This window comes from Papio anubis, chromosome 4, assembly GCF_008728515.1.
Source record: "Papio anubis isolate 15944 chromosome 4, Panubis1.0, whole genome shotgun sequence".
Taxonomy (NCBI): domain Eukaryota; kingdom Metazoa; phylum Chordata; class Mammalia; order Primates; family Cercopithecidae; genus Papio; species Papio anubis.
This window is the reverse complement of record NC_044979.1, coordinates 41223623-41244916: the sequence shown is the minus strand read 5'-3', so window position 1 is coordinate 41244916 and position 21294 is coordinate 41223623. Positions and strand designations below refer to the sequence as shown.

The following is a 21294-nucleotide window of genomic DNA, read 5'->3' as shown; positions in this document are numbered from 1 at the left end:
ACACATATTTCTTATGTGCTGAATTAAGAAGTCGACTCAAATTTTGTATACTAGTAATATTTTTGGATATCCCAAAACACTGCCAGCTTAGTTTTGGGCTGCTCTTCTTAGGGGGGAGAAAAAGCAGTTAAAATTTAGGACTTAAGTGGGCATCTTGTTTAATTTTTAATGGATTTCTGTGTTGTTGGTAATGGTGAAGAGATGAAAAGAATAAATATTCTGTGCAGAAAAATTATTCAATCTTCATGTGAAAACACTTTGTCCATAGCAATTACTTTATGGAAAAGATGTCGTATTACTTTCTTTGCTCTTAACTGAGACCTTTAATTTAAAGAACCTATACTTTACAAGTTTTTATTATCAATGCATGAAAAATGTAGCAGCTATTTCACAACCTTTACTTTTAAAATCTATTTTTCTTTTTAATCTCAAATAGTTTTTTCTTAAAAACTTTTGACTTTTTATCTAAATTGTAATAGCCAGAGCACCTTCCCCCAACTAGAATATCCCATCCTTTTTGTCTTTTCTTTTTCCTCTCAAAATGCCTACTGGGAACTTAATTTGGAGTCAGATGCTTCATGATAAATCTGGACTTATCAAAATTCCTCAGATGGTATATTGTATGTGTCACAGTCCTGGACAGTCCTCTGATTAAATAGATATTTGATAGTACTTCAAGATCTATACTTTTGGATGAACTTAGTTGCTTTCTCCATTTGTAGTCTCTTCAAAATACAGAAATGCCGGAAATAATTTATAAGAATATTAAGGATTCAAATCATATCAGCACAAACACCTAAATACTTGTTTGCTTTGCTAAACACATATCCCATTTTCTATCTTGATAAAAATTGGTGTAAAGTTGTTGAATCATTCAGTGGGTATAAGCAGCATATTCTCAATACTATGTTTCATTAATAATTAATAGAGATATATGAACACATAAAAGATTCAATTATAATCACCTTGTGGATCTAAATTTCAGTTGACTTGTCATCTTGATTTCTGGAGACCATGAGGTAATGAAAAATAATTACAAGAGTCTTCATCTGTTGCAGTATTAAAATGGCGAGTAAGACACCCTGAAAGGAATGTTCTATTCATGGTACAATGCAATTACAGCTAGCACCAAATTCAACACTGTTTAACTTTCCACATATTATTTTGATTTATCTTGATCCAACATTCTCAGGGAGGAGGTGCACTGAAGTTACTAGAAAACACTGACTTAGATTTAGGGTATGTCTTAAAAGCTTATTTGCAGGAAGTACTCTAGCCTTATTCAACAGATCAGTGAGAAGCCTGAAAAAACAAATCCCGGAAACTAATTATTATGTGCCAATTATATAAACAAGAAGACTTTGTTGGATATAAACCAATGATTCCTTGCTTTTGAAAAATGTGTCAGATATCATGCATTACCAGCAGTTCAATGATATAAGGAAACCAGAGTAATAGCTAAAATCTTTAAAGCTAAACCAAAGATTTACAAATTGCCCCTTCATCCAGTCTTTCCCACCTAAAAATTAAGTTCTCTAAAAATTTCAGTATTTGTTTCTGAAGAAAAGGGAACATGGACATTTATCTAATCCTCATTAGAAACCTGTCTAATGATAACAAGGATTTAGACCTCAAGTACTTCTTACCAAAATTCTTTTTTTTTTTTTTTTTTTTTGAGGCGGAGTCTCGCTCTGTGGCCCGGGCTGGAGTGCCTTACCAAAATTCTTGATATGACCTCATAGCAAATTACTTTCACCTATTGAACTTTCCTTTCTTTTATTCCCCTGGACCTCACCTGCACTGGGCATATTCAGGTTGCTTATACAACATTTTACTATTGTGTTAGAAAAATCTTGACACATGATGAATGTGTTTGTATAACATGGGCTGATTCATAAATGAAAATGTGCATTGAAATTCCACAATATTTTAAAATTAGGAGTTTGTCTAGCAATTGAACAAAATTGATTAAATCCACTATTTGGTAGATCAGCTAAATTACATGAGTTCATCCATCTGCTCATAAATCCATCCTTTCTTCCATCTGGCTGTCCGTTAATCAATTCACATAAATATTTATGGGGCACTTTAGGTAAGCCAGGTGCTAATAATTCAATACAAAACTAGATAGACTCCCCTGTGTTTGTTAAACTTATGTTTTTGGTACAAACACAAGCAATAATCAAGAAAAAATATAAAAAGTACTAATTTTGATTAATACTATGAAGAAATTCAACAGGGTGTTGTACATAACATTTGATTGATCTGGTTTTCTCAGTTGTCTGAGAACAAACATTTGTGAAAATCTCATTGTAGAGTTCTTATTATGGATAGAGGGTCAACTGTGTCATTATTGCTTTCCAGCTTATCCCAAAGACCTAGTTTATTACCAGGTTGCAAATAGTGTTCAGTAGGTTATTCTTATTAAGCGTTGTTATGTACTCTAAAACATTTATTGTGGTCCATTCACTGGTTCTGGTTTACAAACTTACTTGTCTGTGATGACATAGTATAAAAATTGAGGGTGAATATTTAGAATTTCATTTTTATTATATATTTTTAAAGTACTGATATGTAGTGAATTAGAAATTTAAAAAGAAAACAAACTGTCCTTCACCACAGATTGAAAAGCATTATACTAAAAGACCATTTGCTCAGTTATAGTACATAAAGGTCAAATGACTTTTTTAAAAATGATGAAACAAACATTTATTCAGTGCCACTAACTGTCAGTCAGATTTTTCAGTGGTCAGTTAATGACTGCAGTAGTGTTCTACCTCGCTCAAAGCACCCTCTTCAAGTTCTGGCATGTAAGCTGACATCCGAACACAGAGTTGGGGCTCTCTGTGGGTCACCTGTAGCATTTGATCTCCTCATGCAGTGCATGGTGCTCTCACATCCATGCTATGTTCTTATGGTCTTTAGGTAACAAGAATAATTTTCTTTCTTTTCCTTAATATACATTTTGCTTCCTGAAATTCACTTCTCTCCAGCGCGGGTGAATGTCAGAATGTGATTTGACCACTGTCCAAAGGACTCATTCACTGAGGAGTGGTAAGGCCTTCGCCCAACCTGTCTTCTCTGGGAATATACTGCTGCCCGAACTATCATTATTTATTGCCAGGCTTGAACTTGATCTAATTAATTTATTAGGGTCAACATCTAAATATTAGAACTATTTCAGATTAAGTAATTTTTAAGTTATATCCACTTTGGGTACTAGATCAAATTGCAGGTCTCTGCTTCTGGCGTGAGCCTATGTTGAGAGATGATGAAGACACTCCTTGCTTTTCCTTTATGCAAAAGGGGCATTTTCATTCTTTTTGTCATTAGTAAAAGTCAGTGATGAAAGAAGTCTGCATCAGGGGTCCAATTCCTTATGGCCAGTTTCTCTATTCTGTTCCAAGGTTGTTTGTCTCCATATATCAACATTGGTCAGGATTGAAAGTGTACAAAAATGTTTGAATGAATAAGTAAATATCTTCCACTGGTGACAGGATAAAATACTCCAGTGGTTTTTATTGAAGTACAATACTGAATTCTGTTTAATGCATGGTATCTATATGTCACAGGAGTAATCCCATCACTTTTACCTTATAGGTGGGCCTCTTGGGAAGAACTGGATCGGGGAAGAGTACTTTGTTATCAGCTTTTTTGAGACTACTGAACACTGAAGGAGAAATCCAGATTGATGGTGTGTCTTGGGATTCAATAACTTTGCAACAGTGGAGGAAAGCCTTTGGAGTGATACCACAGGTGAGCAAAAGGACTTAGTCAGAAAAAAAGGCAATTGATTTGCATTTTTTACTGCTATTTGATACTTGTACTCAAGAAATTCACATTACTCTGCAAAATATATTTATTATGCATTGCTGTCTTTTTTTCTCCAGTGCAGTTTTCTCATAGGCAGAAAATATGTCACTAAAAGTTTGGAATTCTCCAGTTCTGGTTATTGAAATGTTCATAGCTTTGATAGTGTTTTTCAGAAGACCAAATTTACAGTGGGAACCTTGGGCTTTTGTTTTTAACAGCTCTTTTTTGTTCCTGCTTCAGTGGCCTGACCTCCAAGTTAGCAATCACCAGGTTGAGAAATGCTTTGCAAGACAAAAGATGCTCCTGAAATAACAAACACTTGGAATCATGAGGTGTAGTGGAATTGAAAATAGAAAGTGTAATGATTGTTTTTTGTTCTTTGGATGGAATGAACCATGTCAGATTAGTCTGTAGCTATTTTTTTTTTTTTTTTAATGTCACTCTGATTTGGGTCACAAAGGATCTCTAGCCTCACTGCCTTAGTATCATTCTACTAATTAGAATGTTACTGTGTAAGAGCACTTCTTGTATATGAGAGAAATAGCAACAGTTTCAGTTTAAAATGATCTAAATGGAAACCAAGAAATGTCTTTACTGGGACCAAATCTGGACAACATTTACTGTATTTTTGCTGGTATTTTCTCTAGTCTCTCCGGATATATTCACACTTAATGATCATTTTTCTCCTTTTGTACTAATGGGCCCTGAATCCATTCCACTACCATAGTTCTTTCTAATACTACTCTACTTTTTACACAAAATTAAAATGCCAGGGGCATCTCCAGGTAGACTGACTATAAATCTAGACTGAAAAAAAGGCTCGTATTTCTTAATAGATTACCTTTGTGGAACATTTGCTCCTTTCAACTAATGAGGCACTAAATATTGTAACTGCTCAACTGGTGCTTTTAATTTATTTGTCTAGACTTTGTCATGTTGCCAGAAGCTTTATCCTGGTTGGAGTTTTGAAAACAGTATTGTTTCCTCAGAAAGAAAAAACGGATTGTTAGATGATCTATAGGTAAAGAAACACTGGAAATACAAGTATCCCAAGGTGATAGCATTAGGCAAAATAAAAATGTTGAAAAGCGAAAAAGAACTGGTTGATAGAGAAGTGTTGTTATTCAGTATAACCTAAGTCTTCTGGTCCCATTTTAAATGAAAAATAGTGAATTTTTTGGTTTTTGTTGTTCTTGTTCACACAAATCTGCCCATTAGAATAATTCAAGCTCTAAAAATTAATTTCAATTTCACTGGGAATCCTTTAGTTTATCTACTATGTAGTAGAGAGGCTTCGTGTTATTGCATGTTCAACTTAGGAACATACATATGCAAGACGTGGAAGAAAACCGAGTGGGCCAGAGTTTTGAAAATTCTTTATCTTGCCTTTCTGCCAAAGTGAGTCTCCCAAGCTTGTCTTCCACCCCACCCCCCCATTTCCACTCTTCTATGTTTCTAGCATTATATAAACCAAACAAAAAAAAATATGTTCAGAGATGCCTTCAGAAATGCTGGATGATCTTGATATAGATGCTTCTCATATACGTGTTTATGATGCTGGTTTCTGGGGCTGTCTCTCAGTATCACAAAGATGTCTGTAAACAGAATATGCTATTTCTTTTTAGTGACAAATTTTGAACATTATGTGAATGACCAAGAAAGAGCAAGAGGGCAAACGCCTCATATATTTTTGATATCTAAACCAAGAGATGCTTTTCCTAACTTTTCTTTGAAAGTTCAAATTAAGTAATTTTATCTTGTCCTAAAGTTTAAACTTTAAAAAGAAAAAAAAAGGAAGAAGGAATTAAAAATCCAAAGAGAATTATGTTTGTTTGCTTTTCCAGTTTTTTCTTCCTTCCAACTCCCAGACTTTGCAAGGGCATAGTTCTGAAGATCTCTGACACTGAGACATTAGAGATCTCTGTATCAATGGGTCATTTGTTTCCAGACACATGAAACAGGAACTTTGAACAAGAAATTTCCCCTCTTTTTCTCAGAATGATCCTGAGACATCAGCTGTGGAATCATAACATGTCATTAGTTTTGGCAGGTCCTTGCAGGTGTTTTGTTTTGTTTTGTTTTATTAATGTTCTTCCCTTCTGTAACTAGACAGCAATCTTAGAGAATGCGCCAGCTTGGAAGACTATTGTGTAAATTTCAAGGTAGAGCCTCCTTTAATTCATTGTGTTACCTGTGAGCTGTGAGGTCACGAAGAGGAGACAATGAGGCTTATCATCAGAGCCCCATTGGTTTAGGCAGTTAGAACAAGATCTGAAATGGTTTATTGGCCTTGAATTTGTGTTAAGCACTTAATTCATAAAAAACAGAAAACATATTTTTAAATGTATTTCTAAATCTTCAGTTACAAGTTTGAAAGGTGACAAACTATTCTGAGGAAACGACTAGGCCTGTTCTTGCAATTAGTCTTTATGATCTGAAAAGAATCTATGTCCACACATAACTCCCACCACAAAGTTGGGGCACTTTTTGCTCTGGGACATATCAAATGGGACCAAAACATGTGTTTGTAGATGTGAATGACAATTCAACAGTGTAGCAGTTCTCACTCATTTTATAATAATTAACAACTTAATAATTAATTATTAAACTCCTACATGCTTCACATTATAAGTCTGATAGCTTCTGTGGTTATATAAAAGGTATAGATAGCACTTGTCCTTGAAATGTCACAGTGAGGTCCCAATCCAACCTATGAGCTTCAAATGAAAAGTTCAAAATTACACTCATTGTCGTAAGTCAGAGATCAAGGAAGAAAGGGTTTAACCAAAACGATGAATTAAATATAGGTGATTAAATAGAGTCATGGGTCAAGGCATGGGCTAGTTAGCGAATGTGATGCGGGTAATTAGGAAAGGCCAGCTCCCAAGCCCTGTTGTTGCTACTCCCCCACATCAGTGATCCTTTCTTTTTTTCTCCTCCCACTGCAATGCCTTCCTCATCTTTTCCCTTACGTCGCTCTGTTATATGAGTCACACAAATTAGACTTTTCAAAGCAACATTCATGTTGTGTGAATTTGGTGTTTTTGACTAATCCCAACATTCCACCCCCACATTCCAGTCCCACATGGGATTTAGAGCGTTGTTTATAAATCTGGCACTTCTAATATATCTTATATTAGAGTAATCCTTGTATTTGTTTAATTTCCACTTAGCAATGTAAATACTTGCAGGTATCTTAGTTAAGAAAGCAAGGTTTAAACACAAAATCATCAACGATTAAAGCAGAGTTGATAAAAGAATGTAATAGAAATGCTAGATAAAACATAGATTTTTTTCTTACTAATTTTTCTGTCCCTTATAGAGTGCATAACACAATAGCTTGCTTGATAAGAATTCAATATGCGTTATTTTGTGCTGAATCACTAAATGCTTGATTTCTTTAACGAGAGATTGTGGTTCCATCAGTATCTGAATTTTAGTCTATGTAATCTTGATTTATCTGTGCATCTGTTTTATTTTCTGTAAAATGAATGTAATGGCAGTAACTAATTCATTGTGTTTTTGTGAGGATTAAATGAGTTAATAACTAGTACTACTCCCTGGCACAGAGTAAGTACAATATGCTGTGTTGTGGTTGTTATTATTATTTACAGTTCCTTGAGCACAAGAAATAATGTCCCCATCTTAGTACTTTATTGGAGGTATGTACCATAGAAGTGAACAAAAGAATATAGTTTCCCAAAGAAAGTGATAATTAAAGTGGTTCATAAAGGGTCATAAAGCTTGTAGATTTTAGAATGGTTGGGGGCATGAGGATGTTGAGAGGGTATTCCAGGATGCCAGGCAGGGAGATTATGGACAAGTACTAAGATGGGAACTAGAAAAAGTTGAGGGACAAAAGGTCAGAGGAGGTCACAAGTTAGGGAGTATTAGGAAAAAGAAGTTAATACTTGACAAGTGCCAACATGGCTTCACGAGGAATGGGTTGGGCCTTTTTGAGTGAGGAAGAGGCTGGTGAAAGGGTGGTGGAGGACCCTGCTGCTGCTTGTGGCATGGGGTGTAGGTGGCAGGAGAAGCAGGGACATGAGCTAGGAAGCTCTCCAGCTATGAAGTGATGAGTCTGGAGTAAAAAGAGGACAGTAGGGGTGGAGTACTGAATTCAAGGGAGGAGAGAAAAATAATTTGTATAGAAGTAGGTATGATGCAATTTTATTCTTTCTGAGCCTAAAAATGTGAAATTTTTGATTATTTGGTCAGACCAGGAAAGTATTTTCTTTTATGCTATCTCTGAAAAAGTATATACTAAAAAGATGTAGTATAAAAAGGTTGTAAGGCATTAAGTAATTTTAGAGGAAACAATAATTTGGATATCTTACATGCAATCATTTATATGCAAAGATATGTAAATATTACAAAATTAATCTGTATTTGTTATAAACCTTAAATATTTTTGACTGAGGAATATTTTGTTCATCTATTTATAGCTGCTTTGTTCTAACTAATACATAGTCTTGAAAACAAAGCAACACTTTTTCGGAGACAGAGTCTTGCACTGTCACCTAGGCTTGAGTGTGTTACCTTGAACTCCTGGGCTCCAGTGATCCTCCCACCTCAGTCTCTTGGGTAGGTAGATTATAGGCCCGCACTAACATGCCCAACTGTATTAGTCCATCCTTTCATTGCTATAAAGAAATACTGGAAACTGGGTAATTTATGACGAAAATAAATGTAATTGGCTCATGGTTCTTCAGGCTGTGCAGGAAGCATAGCAGCATCTGCTTCTGAGGAGACCTCAGGAAGTTTTCAATCAATTATGCACTTAATTCATAAAAAACAGAAAAAATATTTTAAAATGTATTTCTAAATCTTCAGTTACAAGTTTGAAAGGTGACAAACTTTCAGCAATCAAAGCAATTCACTACAACAGAAATTAGAACATTTCATTGACCTTTTAACGGAAGGCAAATAGGGAGCAGGCATGTTACATGACGAATCAGGAGCAAGAGAGAGTGAGGGAGGAGGTGCCACACACTTTGAAATGAGCAGATCTCATGAGAACTGAATCGCTATCATGAGAACAGCACCAAGAGGATGGTGCTATACCATTCATGAGAAATCCACCCCCATGATCCAGTCACCTCCCACCAGGCCCGCCTCCAACATTGGGAATTACAATTCAACATGAGATTTGGGTGGAAACACAGATCCAAACCATACCACCAGCTAATTCAGAGCGCGTCTTACTATGTTGTACAGGCTGGTCTTAAACTCCTTGCCTCAGGTGATCCTCCTGCCTTAGCCTCCCAAAGCACTGAGAATTCAAACATTAGTAACAGTGCCTGGCCAATACTTATTTTTAAACATTCTCTAACATAAACTTAGGATCTTGATTTGTTCACACTGAACAGATTTTTAGTATACAGATTCAATTTATAAGAAAATGTTGCAGACATTGTCAAAAAGGGAGATCCAAACCACTGTGATATTTGTAAGCATTTGGGCCACATTTTGATAGAACTATACATGGAGTGTGTGTGTGTATGTGTGTGTGTGTGTATGGCATTAAATATATATACTATAGATAGATAGATAGATAGATAGATAGATAGATAGATAGATAGATAGATAGATAGATAGATAGACAGATAGATTTCCATTCTGAGCCAAAGTCAAACAGCTTAAATAAATATATATATACACATACACACACACACACATATATATATACACATTATTTACCTACCTACCTACTATAGATAGATAGATGATAGATAGATAGATAGATAGATAGATAGATAGATAGATAGATAGACAGACAGATAGATTTCCATTCTGAGCCAAAGTCAAACAGCATTGTACGCTTAAAGAGAAACAGTCACTCTTCCCACTTATGTAATTTATATTACATCCAGTCACCACACTAGCCAAACTGCTTTATTGTTTTTTGTTTGACATCCAATGCTAAAGCATAATGCCTGTTGCAGTGAAATATACATGAGCAACCCTGAGAACTCCATATAGGCTCATCTGTTACCACTGAGTTGAGTTGAGGAGTCAAGCTGTAGTAAAAAGGTTTGTCACAGGGTGAGTAATGGTGCTCTTATTTTTGTCTGGGTCTCAAGTGCTTTTTATGACGTATATGGCGTTAAATAAATATCAGATATTTGTACATCCTAACTTTCCTATTGGTGAAGTTTCTTAAAAGAGAGATAAAGGGCCATTGTGTGATTGATAGTTTCAGGTATATTTTTTGCTGCAAAATCAGTCCGAGTGTACCACATTGGGCAAACCACTTAACTTCTCAGGGCCTTGACTGTTTCATTTGTAAACCAGAGAAAAGGACTTGGGTGACCTCCAAAGACCTTTCAAATTTAGAGATGAGTTTGTGGAAAGTTCAAACAGTTTATAAAACAGAACTAAGACACCCACTGGCACCCCTGGAAGCAAGAGAGTGCCAGGTACTATTTGTAATACAGGAATGAAATGCCTAATTGTATGAAATTGAATTCTAACTGAACCAGTTTGTTCAGTTAATTTTTTTTTTTCAATTAGAGTACTTACTTCAGTACCTAACACTAGACAGTAAACTGTAGACAAAAGACCTACAGAATTTCTGAATGGTATCAAATTCACCACACTTAAAACTTTGGGATGTCTAATTTCAACCAACAGCTTTCTTTCTTCATAATGTTGAATATATATCTATTTTAGCTAAAATTAATATATATCAATATACTTCAATAGATATTTTATATAAACTTTTAAACTATAGTATTATGAATAAAAGTTAGACCTACCATTTCCCAAGCAATTATAGAGAATGATAAAAATTTTAATGGGTTGTTAGTATTATTCCTTTAAAGACTGTGATACTAATAAATATTTGGCCACATTTTAATAGAATTATACATGGTGTGTGTGTGTATATCTATATGGGTGTGCATATATATATATATGGCAGTAGAGAGATATATATATCTATACACATCTAGATAGATATATACATGTATATCTATATATACACACATATCTGTGTGTATATATACGTGTGTATATATATACATACATATATCTGTACATATATATAGTGTGTATGTGTGTATATATATATTTTTTCTGAGCTAAAACAAAATACTAGGTTGTAATAGCTATTATTTCAGAAAGAAGAAAAACAGCATGTGCTGAACTCTGAGTTTGATGTTTTTGTATTTTACTTCCTATATTTTCATATGAGTCCATTTATTTATTCAGGCAGAATTGATTGAGAATATATTACGAACACAGCTTTTGCTAAGGACAGGGTACACAGCAGTTATGGTCTAGTAGGAGAGATGGATGTTAAAAACAAAATGTTCACAAATGCATGTATAATCTTAATACTCACTATAAGCTATGAAAGCAGAGTATGAGTATTATGAGACCATATGTTGGGAGACCTTATTTGGTCTTGAGGATCAGGAAAGATACCCCTGAGGAAGTGATATTTAATTTGAAACCTAAATAAGGCAGTTGTCCATGGAAAGAAGGTAGGGAATGAGATTCCCAGGCAAGGGGAATCCAATGTGTGAAGAAGCTGAGGGAGTGAAGGAAAGCCAGTGTGGTGGCAGGAAGAAAGGGAAGAGAGTGGAGAAGGGTACTAAGTGAGTCAGAGAAGTAGGAGGGGCTAAAACATGTAGGGTCGTGTAGGCCATCTTAAAGGCCTGAGTGTAGTGGAAAACCTTTGAAGGTTTGTTAAAAGGTCAATGAAATGTTCTAATTTCTGTTGTAGTGAATTGCTTTGATTCACTACAAAGGGGAGAGATGCAAGAGTGAAAGGAAAGAAATTAATTAGGAGGCTCTTGCCTTGCTCCAGATAGGACTGATAATTAATTTTATTTGGGAAGATCAGGGAGAAAGATAAGTCATGAATGACTCCCAGGTTTCTGGATTGAGGAAATGAAGGTACCATACACTGAGATGGTAAGGCCTAGGGGTAGAGTAGCTTTGAGAAGAAAGGTAGCACCTATTTCATAAAACATGGAGGATCAAAGAGGCTCAGTTCCTGTTTGTAGACATACCTTCCAGGCCAGAACTGCATCACTACAACATCTCTGCAAGCCACATTGCCTTTCATAACTCTGTGTCTGTGTTGATGCTGTAACATTTTTGGCCTTCCCCCCACCATCCTCCCGCAGTCCTCCATGATAATGCCATTATTTCATTTCAGTTTGTGTGCTTCCATTGAATGTGTTAAGTCTCCTTGAAAGTTACAATGAAGCTGTAGCCCATATAAAACCCTTCAACTCAGGTCCTACATAGGAAGAGGAAGCTAATCTCTCCAGGAACTGAGCCTGTGACCAGAGGGATGGATAATTGTCTAAATAAAGAATATGCTGCTGAGCACTGATGGACTCTTTATGCATCCATCAGACTGCTGCTGCCCAACCTTTAATCTTTCCTGAGCTTTAAATAGGAAGGAAAAAATGGTCCACAAAGGACTTGAGCCATTTTGCTGTGGTGATGAGAGGCACAGGTTTAGAGACAAACACTCCTGTGTTTGAATTCCAGCTCCTACTATCTCCTAGCTAAATGACCTTGGACAAGTCACTTACCTTCTCCAACCTGCTGATTCTTCATGTACATAATAGGATTTACCTCATGAGGTTGACATGAAGATTGAAAGAGATAACATATAGAATGAGCCTGTCCCAGGACATGGTTCATAGTAAGTCTGCCATAAATGGGAGCTATGGGTCCCATCCTTTTGGTGGAGATAACTTTTCTGTAGCAGGTAATACATTGATACTTGGTTAACCCTTAAAATTATCATTTCCTGTTCTTTTCTATAATGCTAGAAACCTTTTATTTAAAGAACCACAATATAAAATGAAAAATATATAAAAAACAGCAAATGGCAAAATTCTATCAGCAAGGCTTTTTAACTTTATATACTAAATAAATCCAATTGCTTAAATAATGAACTGACTCAAGTTCTCAGCACTGCTTCTTGTTTAATTCTCTTTAGTTTTTCAGAATTCTCCAATAATGACCTTTGTCTACTCTCTTCAGTTTATTCAGACATTACGTTTATTTATATAGAAGTTTGGAGGTGGATACACAAACATATCCATCACATATTTTATGATCCTATGAGTCATATGCTTATCTCTTATATTCACCTCTGTAAAGCAATGTAGGTACCTTTCAGGAAGGTGATTTTGATGTAGGTTGAGAAATATCAGCATAGGGTTCCTAGCTGACCTCTCTAGAGAGTTCCTGAGACATGTGACAACAACTTTTTCTTTAAGTCATAAGGTATGCCCCAGGGTATGACATTTCTAACATGACCCCCAGTAAACTTGGCTGACTTGCTGAGGATACTCTCCTGCCTGAGAGACACAGACACCATTAATTGGGGATTGACTTGCCTCTGTGGTTCCTTGTGGACCAGATGGCCACTGAATATTCTCATTTCAAGGCAATTGGTAAAAACTACACTTCAAGAAATTTCATTCTTAATTCCCCTTAATGGATGTTATTAACCAAAGGCAAAAGAAAAAGGGATAAAAAAAAATTCTAAATGTTGGTATCAAAAATATTATTTTCAATTCACCCCTATGCACAGAGAACTAAATATTATTATTGTTATTGCATCGGCATTCCCCAATGAGACAGTGATTTTCTTTTAAGACATTTTAAAATAATATAGGTAGACCTAAGCAGACGGTGATCTGGTAAGTAGATGTCTCAGAGTGATAGCTGTGCAATGCTCCATGCAGGGAATTAGATTGTCATTTTGTTCCTTACCAGGAACATGCATTCAGTTAAGCAAATATTTGACTTCTGCATTTCCACTGATTTCTAAGTTGAGGCTCTCTCTTGTGCCTGTCTGATCAGATAGTAGAGTTTTGCCTTGGTTTATAGATGAGATAAACATGTGTATTTGAATAAGCATAAGTTAAAGAAATTTCAAAATCCCTTAGGAAGCTAGGCTTATCAGAGAAATCCAAAGAAATACATTAACAAACTAGGAATTTGTTCTACCAAGTTAATTATAACTCATAAACTTACGGGTTTTTGTTTTTGTTTTTGTTTTTTTTTTTTTTTTTACTTTTTAATTTTATATTACATTTGCTTGTAATAAGGAATCTTACTAGGAATAAAATTTTTTAATATTCTACAATTAACAATTATCTCAATGTATTTATTCTAAAGACATTGGGATTAGAAAAATGTTCACAAGGGACTCCAAATATTGCTATAATATTTGTTTCTTAAAAGTATGATACAAAGCAGACATGATAAAATATTAAAATTTGAGAGAACTGGATGGTAAGTCCACGGGTGTTTCTTATTTTAAAATATTTTTTCACTTGAAATATTTTACAATACAATAAGGGAAAAATAAAAAGATATATAGGTTATTCATACTTTTTTCTTCTTTTCTTTATTGGTATAGAAAGTATTTATCTTTTCTGGAACATTTAGAAAAAACTTGGATCCCTATGAACAGTGGAGTGATCAAGAAATATGGAAAGTTGCAGATGAGGTAAGGCTGCTAACTGAAATGATTTTGAAAGGGGTAACTCATATCAACACAAATGGTTGATATAACTGACATCATTCTACACCTTTGTGTGCGTGTATGTGTGTGCACAACTTTAAAATGGAGTACCCTAACATACCTGGAGCAACAGGTACTTTTGACTGGACCTACCTGTAACTGAAATGATTTCGAAAGAGGTAACTTATACCAACACAAATGGTTGATATGGCTGAGATCATTCTACACACTTTGTGTGTGTGTATTTCTGTGCACAGCTTTAAAATGGAGTACCCTAACATACCTGGAGCAACAGGTACTTTTGACTGGACCTACTTCTCTCCTCAGTAGTAAGGCTCCAACTATCAGGCCCTATCTTGGTCCATTTAGGCTGTTAAAATAAAATACCAAAGACTGAGCTGCTTATAAGCAATCTTTGGAGGCTGAGAAGTCAAAGGTCAAGGTGCCAGCAGGTTTGTTGTCTGGTGAGATCATACTTCCTGGTTTATTGATGGTGCCTTCTTGCTGTGTCCTCATGTAATGGAAGGGGCAAGACCTCTCTGGGGTCTTTTTTACAATGGCACTAATCCCATCATGAGGGCTTTGTGCTCATGACCTAATCACCTCCCACATGTCCCACATTCTAATACTATCACCTTGGGGGTTAGGATTTTAACATATGAATTTGAGGGGGTGGGGGGACACAAATATTTAGACCATAGCATTTCACTCCTGGCTTCCAAAGTTCATGCCTTCTTCACATGCAAAATACATTCATTCCATCCCAATAGCCCCCAAAGTCTTAACTTGTTCCAGCATCAACTTACAAGGCTGAAGTTCAAGGTTTCATCTAAATATCATCTAAATCAGCACAAACAGCTAAATCAGGTAGAGTGGGACTTAAGGTGTGATTCATCTTTAGGCAGATTGCTCTCCAACTATGAAACTGTGAAATCAAACCTATTATGTGCTTTCAAAATAAAATGGTGAAACAGGCACAGGCTAGACAGTCCCATTTCAAAAAAGAGAAATAGAAAAGAAAAAAGGAGTGACAGGTCTCTATAAGTCTAAAACTTTAAGGCTCGAGAATAATTTGTTTTGTTTTGCTCTCCAGGCTTACTGGAGTGGTGTCTCACCTCTGGACACCCTGGGGTGGAGGCTCTATTCTCATGGATTTGAGTGTCTCATTCTTTGTGGCAGGTCTGTGCTCCAATCCCATACCTATGGCTCTCTGAGTGTGCAATTGCATGCCTGGCGGTTCTACTGGTCTGGGATTGCATAGGTGGCCCCGCCTTCATAGCTCCACTGGGCATTGCCCTACTGTGGGCTCTATGTGATGACCTCATCCCTGGGCCTCTACCTGGGCCCTGTGACTCTCTGAGTTCTTGAAATCTAGGTGAAGGCAGCCATCCCCCTACAGTTTTGCTGAGAGTAGTGCATGAGCCCTGGAGTCTGCTAGAGCTACACCTAGGGTGGTGGAGATGCTTGGCAATGGAGTATGGGGAGCTGATATGGTTTGGGTGTGTCCCCACCCAAATCTTATCTTGAATTATAATCTTCATAATCCCCATGTGTTGAGGGAGGGACCTGGTGAGAGGTGATTGGATCATTGGCGTGGTTTCCTATGCTGTTCATGTGATAGTGAATGAGTTCTCATGAGATCCAATGGTTTTATAAGGCAGTTTTCCCTGCTCTTACACCCTCTCTCTTGCCTGTCACCATGTAAGACATAACTCTTTCTCTTCTGCCATGATTGTAAGTTTCCTGAGGCCTACCCAGCCATGCAGAACTGTGAGTCAATTAAACCTCTTTTCTTTATAAATTACCTAGTCTCTTTATAGCAGTGTGAAAATGGGCTAATACAGGAGCAAACACTACAGTGTGAGGTGGCAATGTAAAGTCTGCAATGAGGTGGCAATGTGAAGTCTGCAGTGTGAGGTGGCATGGGGCAATTGTAGCCCCTCCTTTGAAATCTTTCTGCCCCACCCCAGGCTTCTGTACTCTGAACCTATGATGGGAAAGGCGGCTTGGAAGATCTCTAAATGGCTTTGGAGTCATTCTTCCATTGTCTTGGACTATAAATTCTGGCTTCTGTTTAGGTGGCTGACTAATGTCCCCACTGTCTTAATGCATAGCACCTAGTTTCTGTTGAGATGGCTAGTCCATAGTAATCTCCTTATCAAATTTGGCCACAACCTTTGTATTCTCTCCTGAGAAGGCTTTCTCATCTTTCACAATATGGATAGGCTGAGAATTTTCCAAATTTTGAAGTTCTGCTTCCCTTTTGACCAATAATTCCATTTTAAAGTCATTTCTCATTTTGAATTTTACTATGAGCAGTCAAGAATAACTAAGGTGCTCCTTCAACTTTGCTTGGATATTTCCTCAGTCAAATATTCAATTTCACTGCTTTCATGTTCTGCCTTCCACAAAACCCTAGGACACAAACAGCTCAGCCAAGTTCTTTGACATTTTATAACAAGGATAGCTTTTCCTCCATTGCCCAATAACGTGTTCCTCATTTCCATCTGAAAACCCATCAGATTGGGCCTTTACCATCCATATTTTTGCAAACATTCTGCTCATGACCACTTAGGTATTTGGTAAGAAGACAGTAGCTTTCTCTACAGCTCTCCTCTCCGCAGCCCTCACCAGAATTGCCTTTAACTGTCCATTCACAGCAATGTAGGCCTTTTCTAGCATGTACCTGAAAACTCTTCCAGTCTCTACTTATTACCTGGTTCCAAAGCTGCTTCCACATTGAGTATTTGTTACAGCAGTACCCAGATCCTAGTACCAATATTCTGTCTTAGTCCATTAGGGCTGCTACAACAAAATACCATAGACCAGATGTCTTATAAACAACAGTAAAATTTATTTTCCACAGTTCTGGAGGCTGGGAAGTTCAAAATCTGGTGCCAGCAGATTTTGTGTCTGGTGAAGGCCTGCTTCCTCACAGATGTCTGTGTTCTCACTGTGTTGTTACATGGCAGAAGAGTGGGCAGGCTAGCTCTCTGGGATGTCTTTTATAAGGGCACTAATCCAAATCATGGGTTTAGGGTAGAGCCCTCATGACCTAAATAACCTCCCAAAGGCCCCACCTCCTAATACCATCATCTTTGAAGTTAGGATTTCAATATATGACTTTGGCAGGGGGACAGAAGAGTTCAGTTTATAGCAAACCCATAGATAGCACTACTTTGTCCTTCCGTAATCAATGTGCATCAATGAAACATGAATTAGAAGAGACCCAGGCAACTCCACTACACTGGGATTATTCCCAGTATAAGGTATCATCTCTCCACACCTTCTCATCTACTCCCTATCTGAGTTCTGAAGTTCTCCACTATAAGAAGGAGGCTTTGGTTTGACTTGATATACTTCTCTGGGAAACATAGGTTTAGCACAAAAGAGTGATGCTCATTCTAGAGCACCTGCAAATGACTATAGTTTTCTTTGGAAGTCGCCAGGAATCGTCTGCCTTTGGGTATGTGGCTGTGAGCACTGCCAGGCAAAATACCACATGACCTAGATGAGGCATATGCCATCCTTCAAAGCATTAGGACACTATATAGGAAATATATTAACTAAAATGGAATAAAATTTTCTAAATAACACCTTATGTTTATCCAACAGGTGGTTCATTATAATTGAGGGCATTATACAGAGGAATTTGGTGGGGAGAAGAGCTGGAGAAATTCTCGGTTTCTTTAACAGAATACTCTAGCTATACACTTATAATTTTAAAAATATAAGCATTATATTAAAGAAAAGGGGAACATAAATTATTTGTTTTATTAAACTTAAGTCCAAAGGTCTGGATTGTGGCAGAAGCAGAATAGGATCAGGGGACCTAAAATGTTCAGCCTCAAAGGTCTTCTTAGAGAACAACTGTATTCCACTATTAGCACTTTTGATCCTTGTAGCCCAATTTCTGTTTATCCCAAATGTTCTTCCCTTTTCTGCCTCCCTTCACAGTGGACCTTGCCAGGAGCTTTGAAATGCCTGTGAGTGTTAAACACTTACCCGTTGAGTGCCCAACCTTAACATGCCCCTAATAAAATGTACTTAGATTAACCGTTTTCATTATCAAAGTTTCCTTATTACCCAGCAAACACAGGGGCTTTAAAGAAAACATTAACTAAATTGCAAGTGACACATTTTAAGATCTTTGATGTGACTTCAGAGAATGCACTATAGGAACACAATGCAATGGGAGAGAAACTTGGGAGGGAAGACATTAGCCTTTATGAAATCTGCAAGTATTGCCAAATCAAAATAAAATTTACAGGAAAGCAGGATCATAAGTATAATCTAAAATCTTAGAGCCTGTGGTTATGATTTTAAATACTAATATAATGCAAAACTTTTACCTGTTTAGATTTTTATTTAATCAGTTCATATTTAGATTTATATTTTTACTGTTCTCCTTTTTAATAATTCACTGTTCACAAAGATGATGATGTTAGTCTAACTTTAATGTCATGAGCACTTTGAGTAGTAGTGCTGAGTTTTTGTTGAGTAGTAGTGTGCTTTTTTGAGTAGTAGTGATAGGTTTTTGATGAGGAAGCCTGCTAGCAGCATACAAACAAGCAAGTATCAGCCTAGAGAAGCAGAAAAGGCATTTGGGTTTCAAAGTCACGAGGCCTAGGCTTTAGTCTAATACAGTTGATAATATAATTTGCCCAAACAGGACATTTTTGGGCGTGTCAGATACTAAACTGGAAGAGGACATTATGACAACAGTGTAAAGCAGGACTTGCCAGGGCAAACCAGGATGTATGTCATCTCACTTAGTCCTCTCTGTGTCCTTGCCATGACTAGTATCTCTAGAGGTAAATGAACAGAATAATGACAAATAGCCAAACACCTGAATCTTATCCCAACAGCACCTCCTACATAATTCTCCATTATCCCAAATGGAAATTAAAAATATATACAGTGACAATTCCAGGCCAAGAAATGCTTTATTTCTAGCTTGGACTTGGCTTCCAACTCCAGTGTAGAATCTTATCCTTGCTGATCTGGACTGCATCTCATGAAGCCATGAGGACTTGTGCCTAGTTACTAGCTGGAAGGCTTAGAACCAAAGCTGGTCCAGACAGCCTCCTTTTTCCTTATTTCCTGGGTCCAGACCTTTACCATGGCACTCTGCCCTGTCATTTGATGGGGGAATTTAAAGCAAGACCAAGGGAAGGAAAGAGAGTTTCTAAGACCTAGAAGTTGGATAGTTTAATTTACCCATCCCAAAACAGCTTAGGCTCAGACAGCTTCTCTCCAAGATTGGTGCCAAACTGAAATTACCAGCTGTGTAGACAAAAGAGAATTTTAAAAGAAACTGAATCCCGAGAGAAAAACAAATAGACTTCTGGCATTGTGGCCCAATAAATTGGTAGGATTGTTGTGACTTTTCAAGTTTACATGTAAAATGGGCCCAGCGCAGTGCAAGGCAAATATAGGTACCAAGTAAAAGTAACTATAATCATGTTTTTTTTAATCTGGACTTTACTTGGTCATCCTTTAAATGGTGTTTGACAGAATCCTAGTTCTTGTCTCACTTTACTTAATTTCCCTGGGAAATTTCATGTGTCCTTTTGGCTTTAACTAATATCTCTATTTTGATGACCTCCATATCTGCCTGTTCCCAGAGCTTTCCATCTGATATCTCAGCGTATGAAAAGCACCTTATGTTGGCCGGGCGCGGTGGCTCAAGCCTGTAATCCCAGCACTTTGGGAGGCCGAGACGGGTGGATCACGAGGTCAGGAGATCGAGACCATCCTGGCTAACACAGTGAAACCCCATCTCTACTAAAAAATACAAAAAACTAGCCGGGCGAGTTGGCGGGCGCCTGTAGTCCCAGCTACTTGGGAGGCTGAGGCAGGAGAATGGCGTAAACCCGGGAGGCGGTGAGCTGAGATCCGGCCATTGCACTCCAGCCTGGGTGACAGAGCGAGACTCCATCTCAAAAAAAAAAAAAAAAAAAAAAGAAAAGCACCTTATGTCTATGATTGTGTTCCTTCCCTGCCCCACCACATACCTGTCCTGTGTTCCTAATTCCACTGAATGACATCCCACCCTCCAGTTTCCCAAAGCCAAGACCTGGGACTCGTCTTTCACTCTCAGGTTCCTCCACGGGTACCCACATGCCACATCCTGTCAATGCTGTCCCTCGGGAGTATCTGGAATATATTCACTTTTCTTCATTTCCACCTGACACCACTATTAACACTTGCATGAATTTCTGAAATAGCTTCCTGGCTCATTTCCTTCATTGACCCCCAACAGTTCATTCTGCTCTTTGCAGCTCTGGTGATCTCTCCAAACCCCACATCTGATCACTTGTTTCTTCCCTTCATATGGCTCCTTAATGCCTTCTGGACTAAGTCCACACTGCTTAAGGTAGCTTACCAGGTCCTTCATGATTTCATCTTTGTTTGGCTTTCTACACTCACTGCCCAACTTCCCCTTACTTTCCATGATTCAGTTATACTGATGTTCTTTGGTTCTCTAAAGCACATGTGCTTTCTGTTCTGCAGAGGCTTTTTTGTTCACATGCTGTTCTCCACCTGGGAAACTCCCCAGCCCTTCACTGCCTGCTTCTACCGTCTTTCAGGCCTCTCCTTACACATCACTTCTTTCCAAAAATCTGCCTCGACACTCCAGGTCTCAGTTTCTTAGGTGTACCCTATAACTCCACCCCTTTCATAGCATTTCTCACTCTGGCTGGAGATTTACTTTTTAACTTCTCCATGTCCCCTACTGGAGTGGAAGTTCCTGGAGGTCAGGGATTCTATCCTATTCATTGTGGTATTTCCAGGGCCTAGAGTAGTCTTGCACACACGGATGGTATTCAGTAAATATCAGTTGAATGAATAAGGCGTTCTTTCATTTCATATGTAATAAATCATGGAAACAGCCTTATGATTGATACACAGCAGGTATTACCATCCTCACTTTAAAATGAGGACTCAGAGCCTTGAGATGTCTGAGGGCCTCG

General features: G+C 37.4%; 1 protein-coding gene across 4 annotated transcripts in view; it reads left to right on the top strand.

Moving 5' to 3' along the window:
* CFTR (CF transmembrane conductance regulator) overlaps window positions 1-21294 on the top strand; it is a 185301-nt gene that overhangs the window by 154870 nt on the left and 9137 nt on the right. For all 4 annotated transcript variants that reach the window (XM_021935087.2, XM_031664846.1, XM_031664845.1 and 1 more), the window contains 2 exon segments: window positions 3601-3756; window positions 14213-14302. In XM_021935087.2, coding sequence (XP_021790779.1) covers window positions 3601-3756; window positions 14213-14302 — 246 coding nt within the window.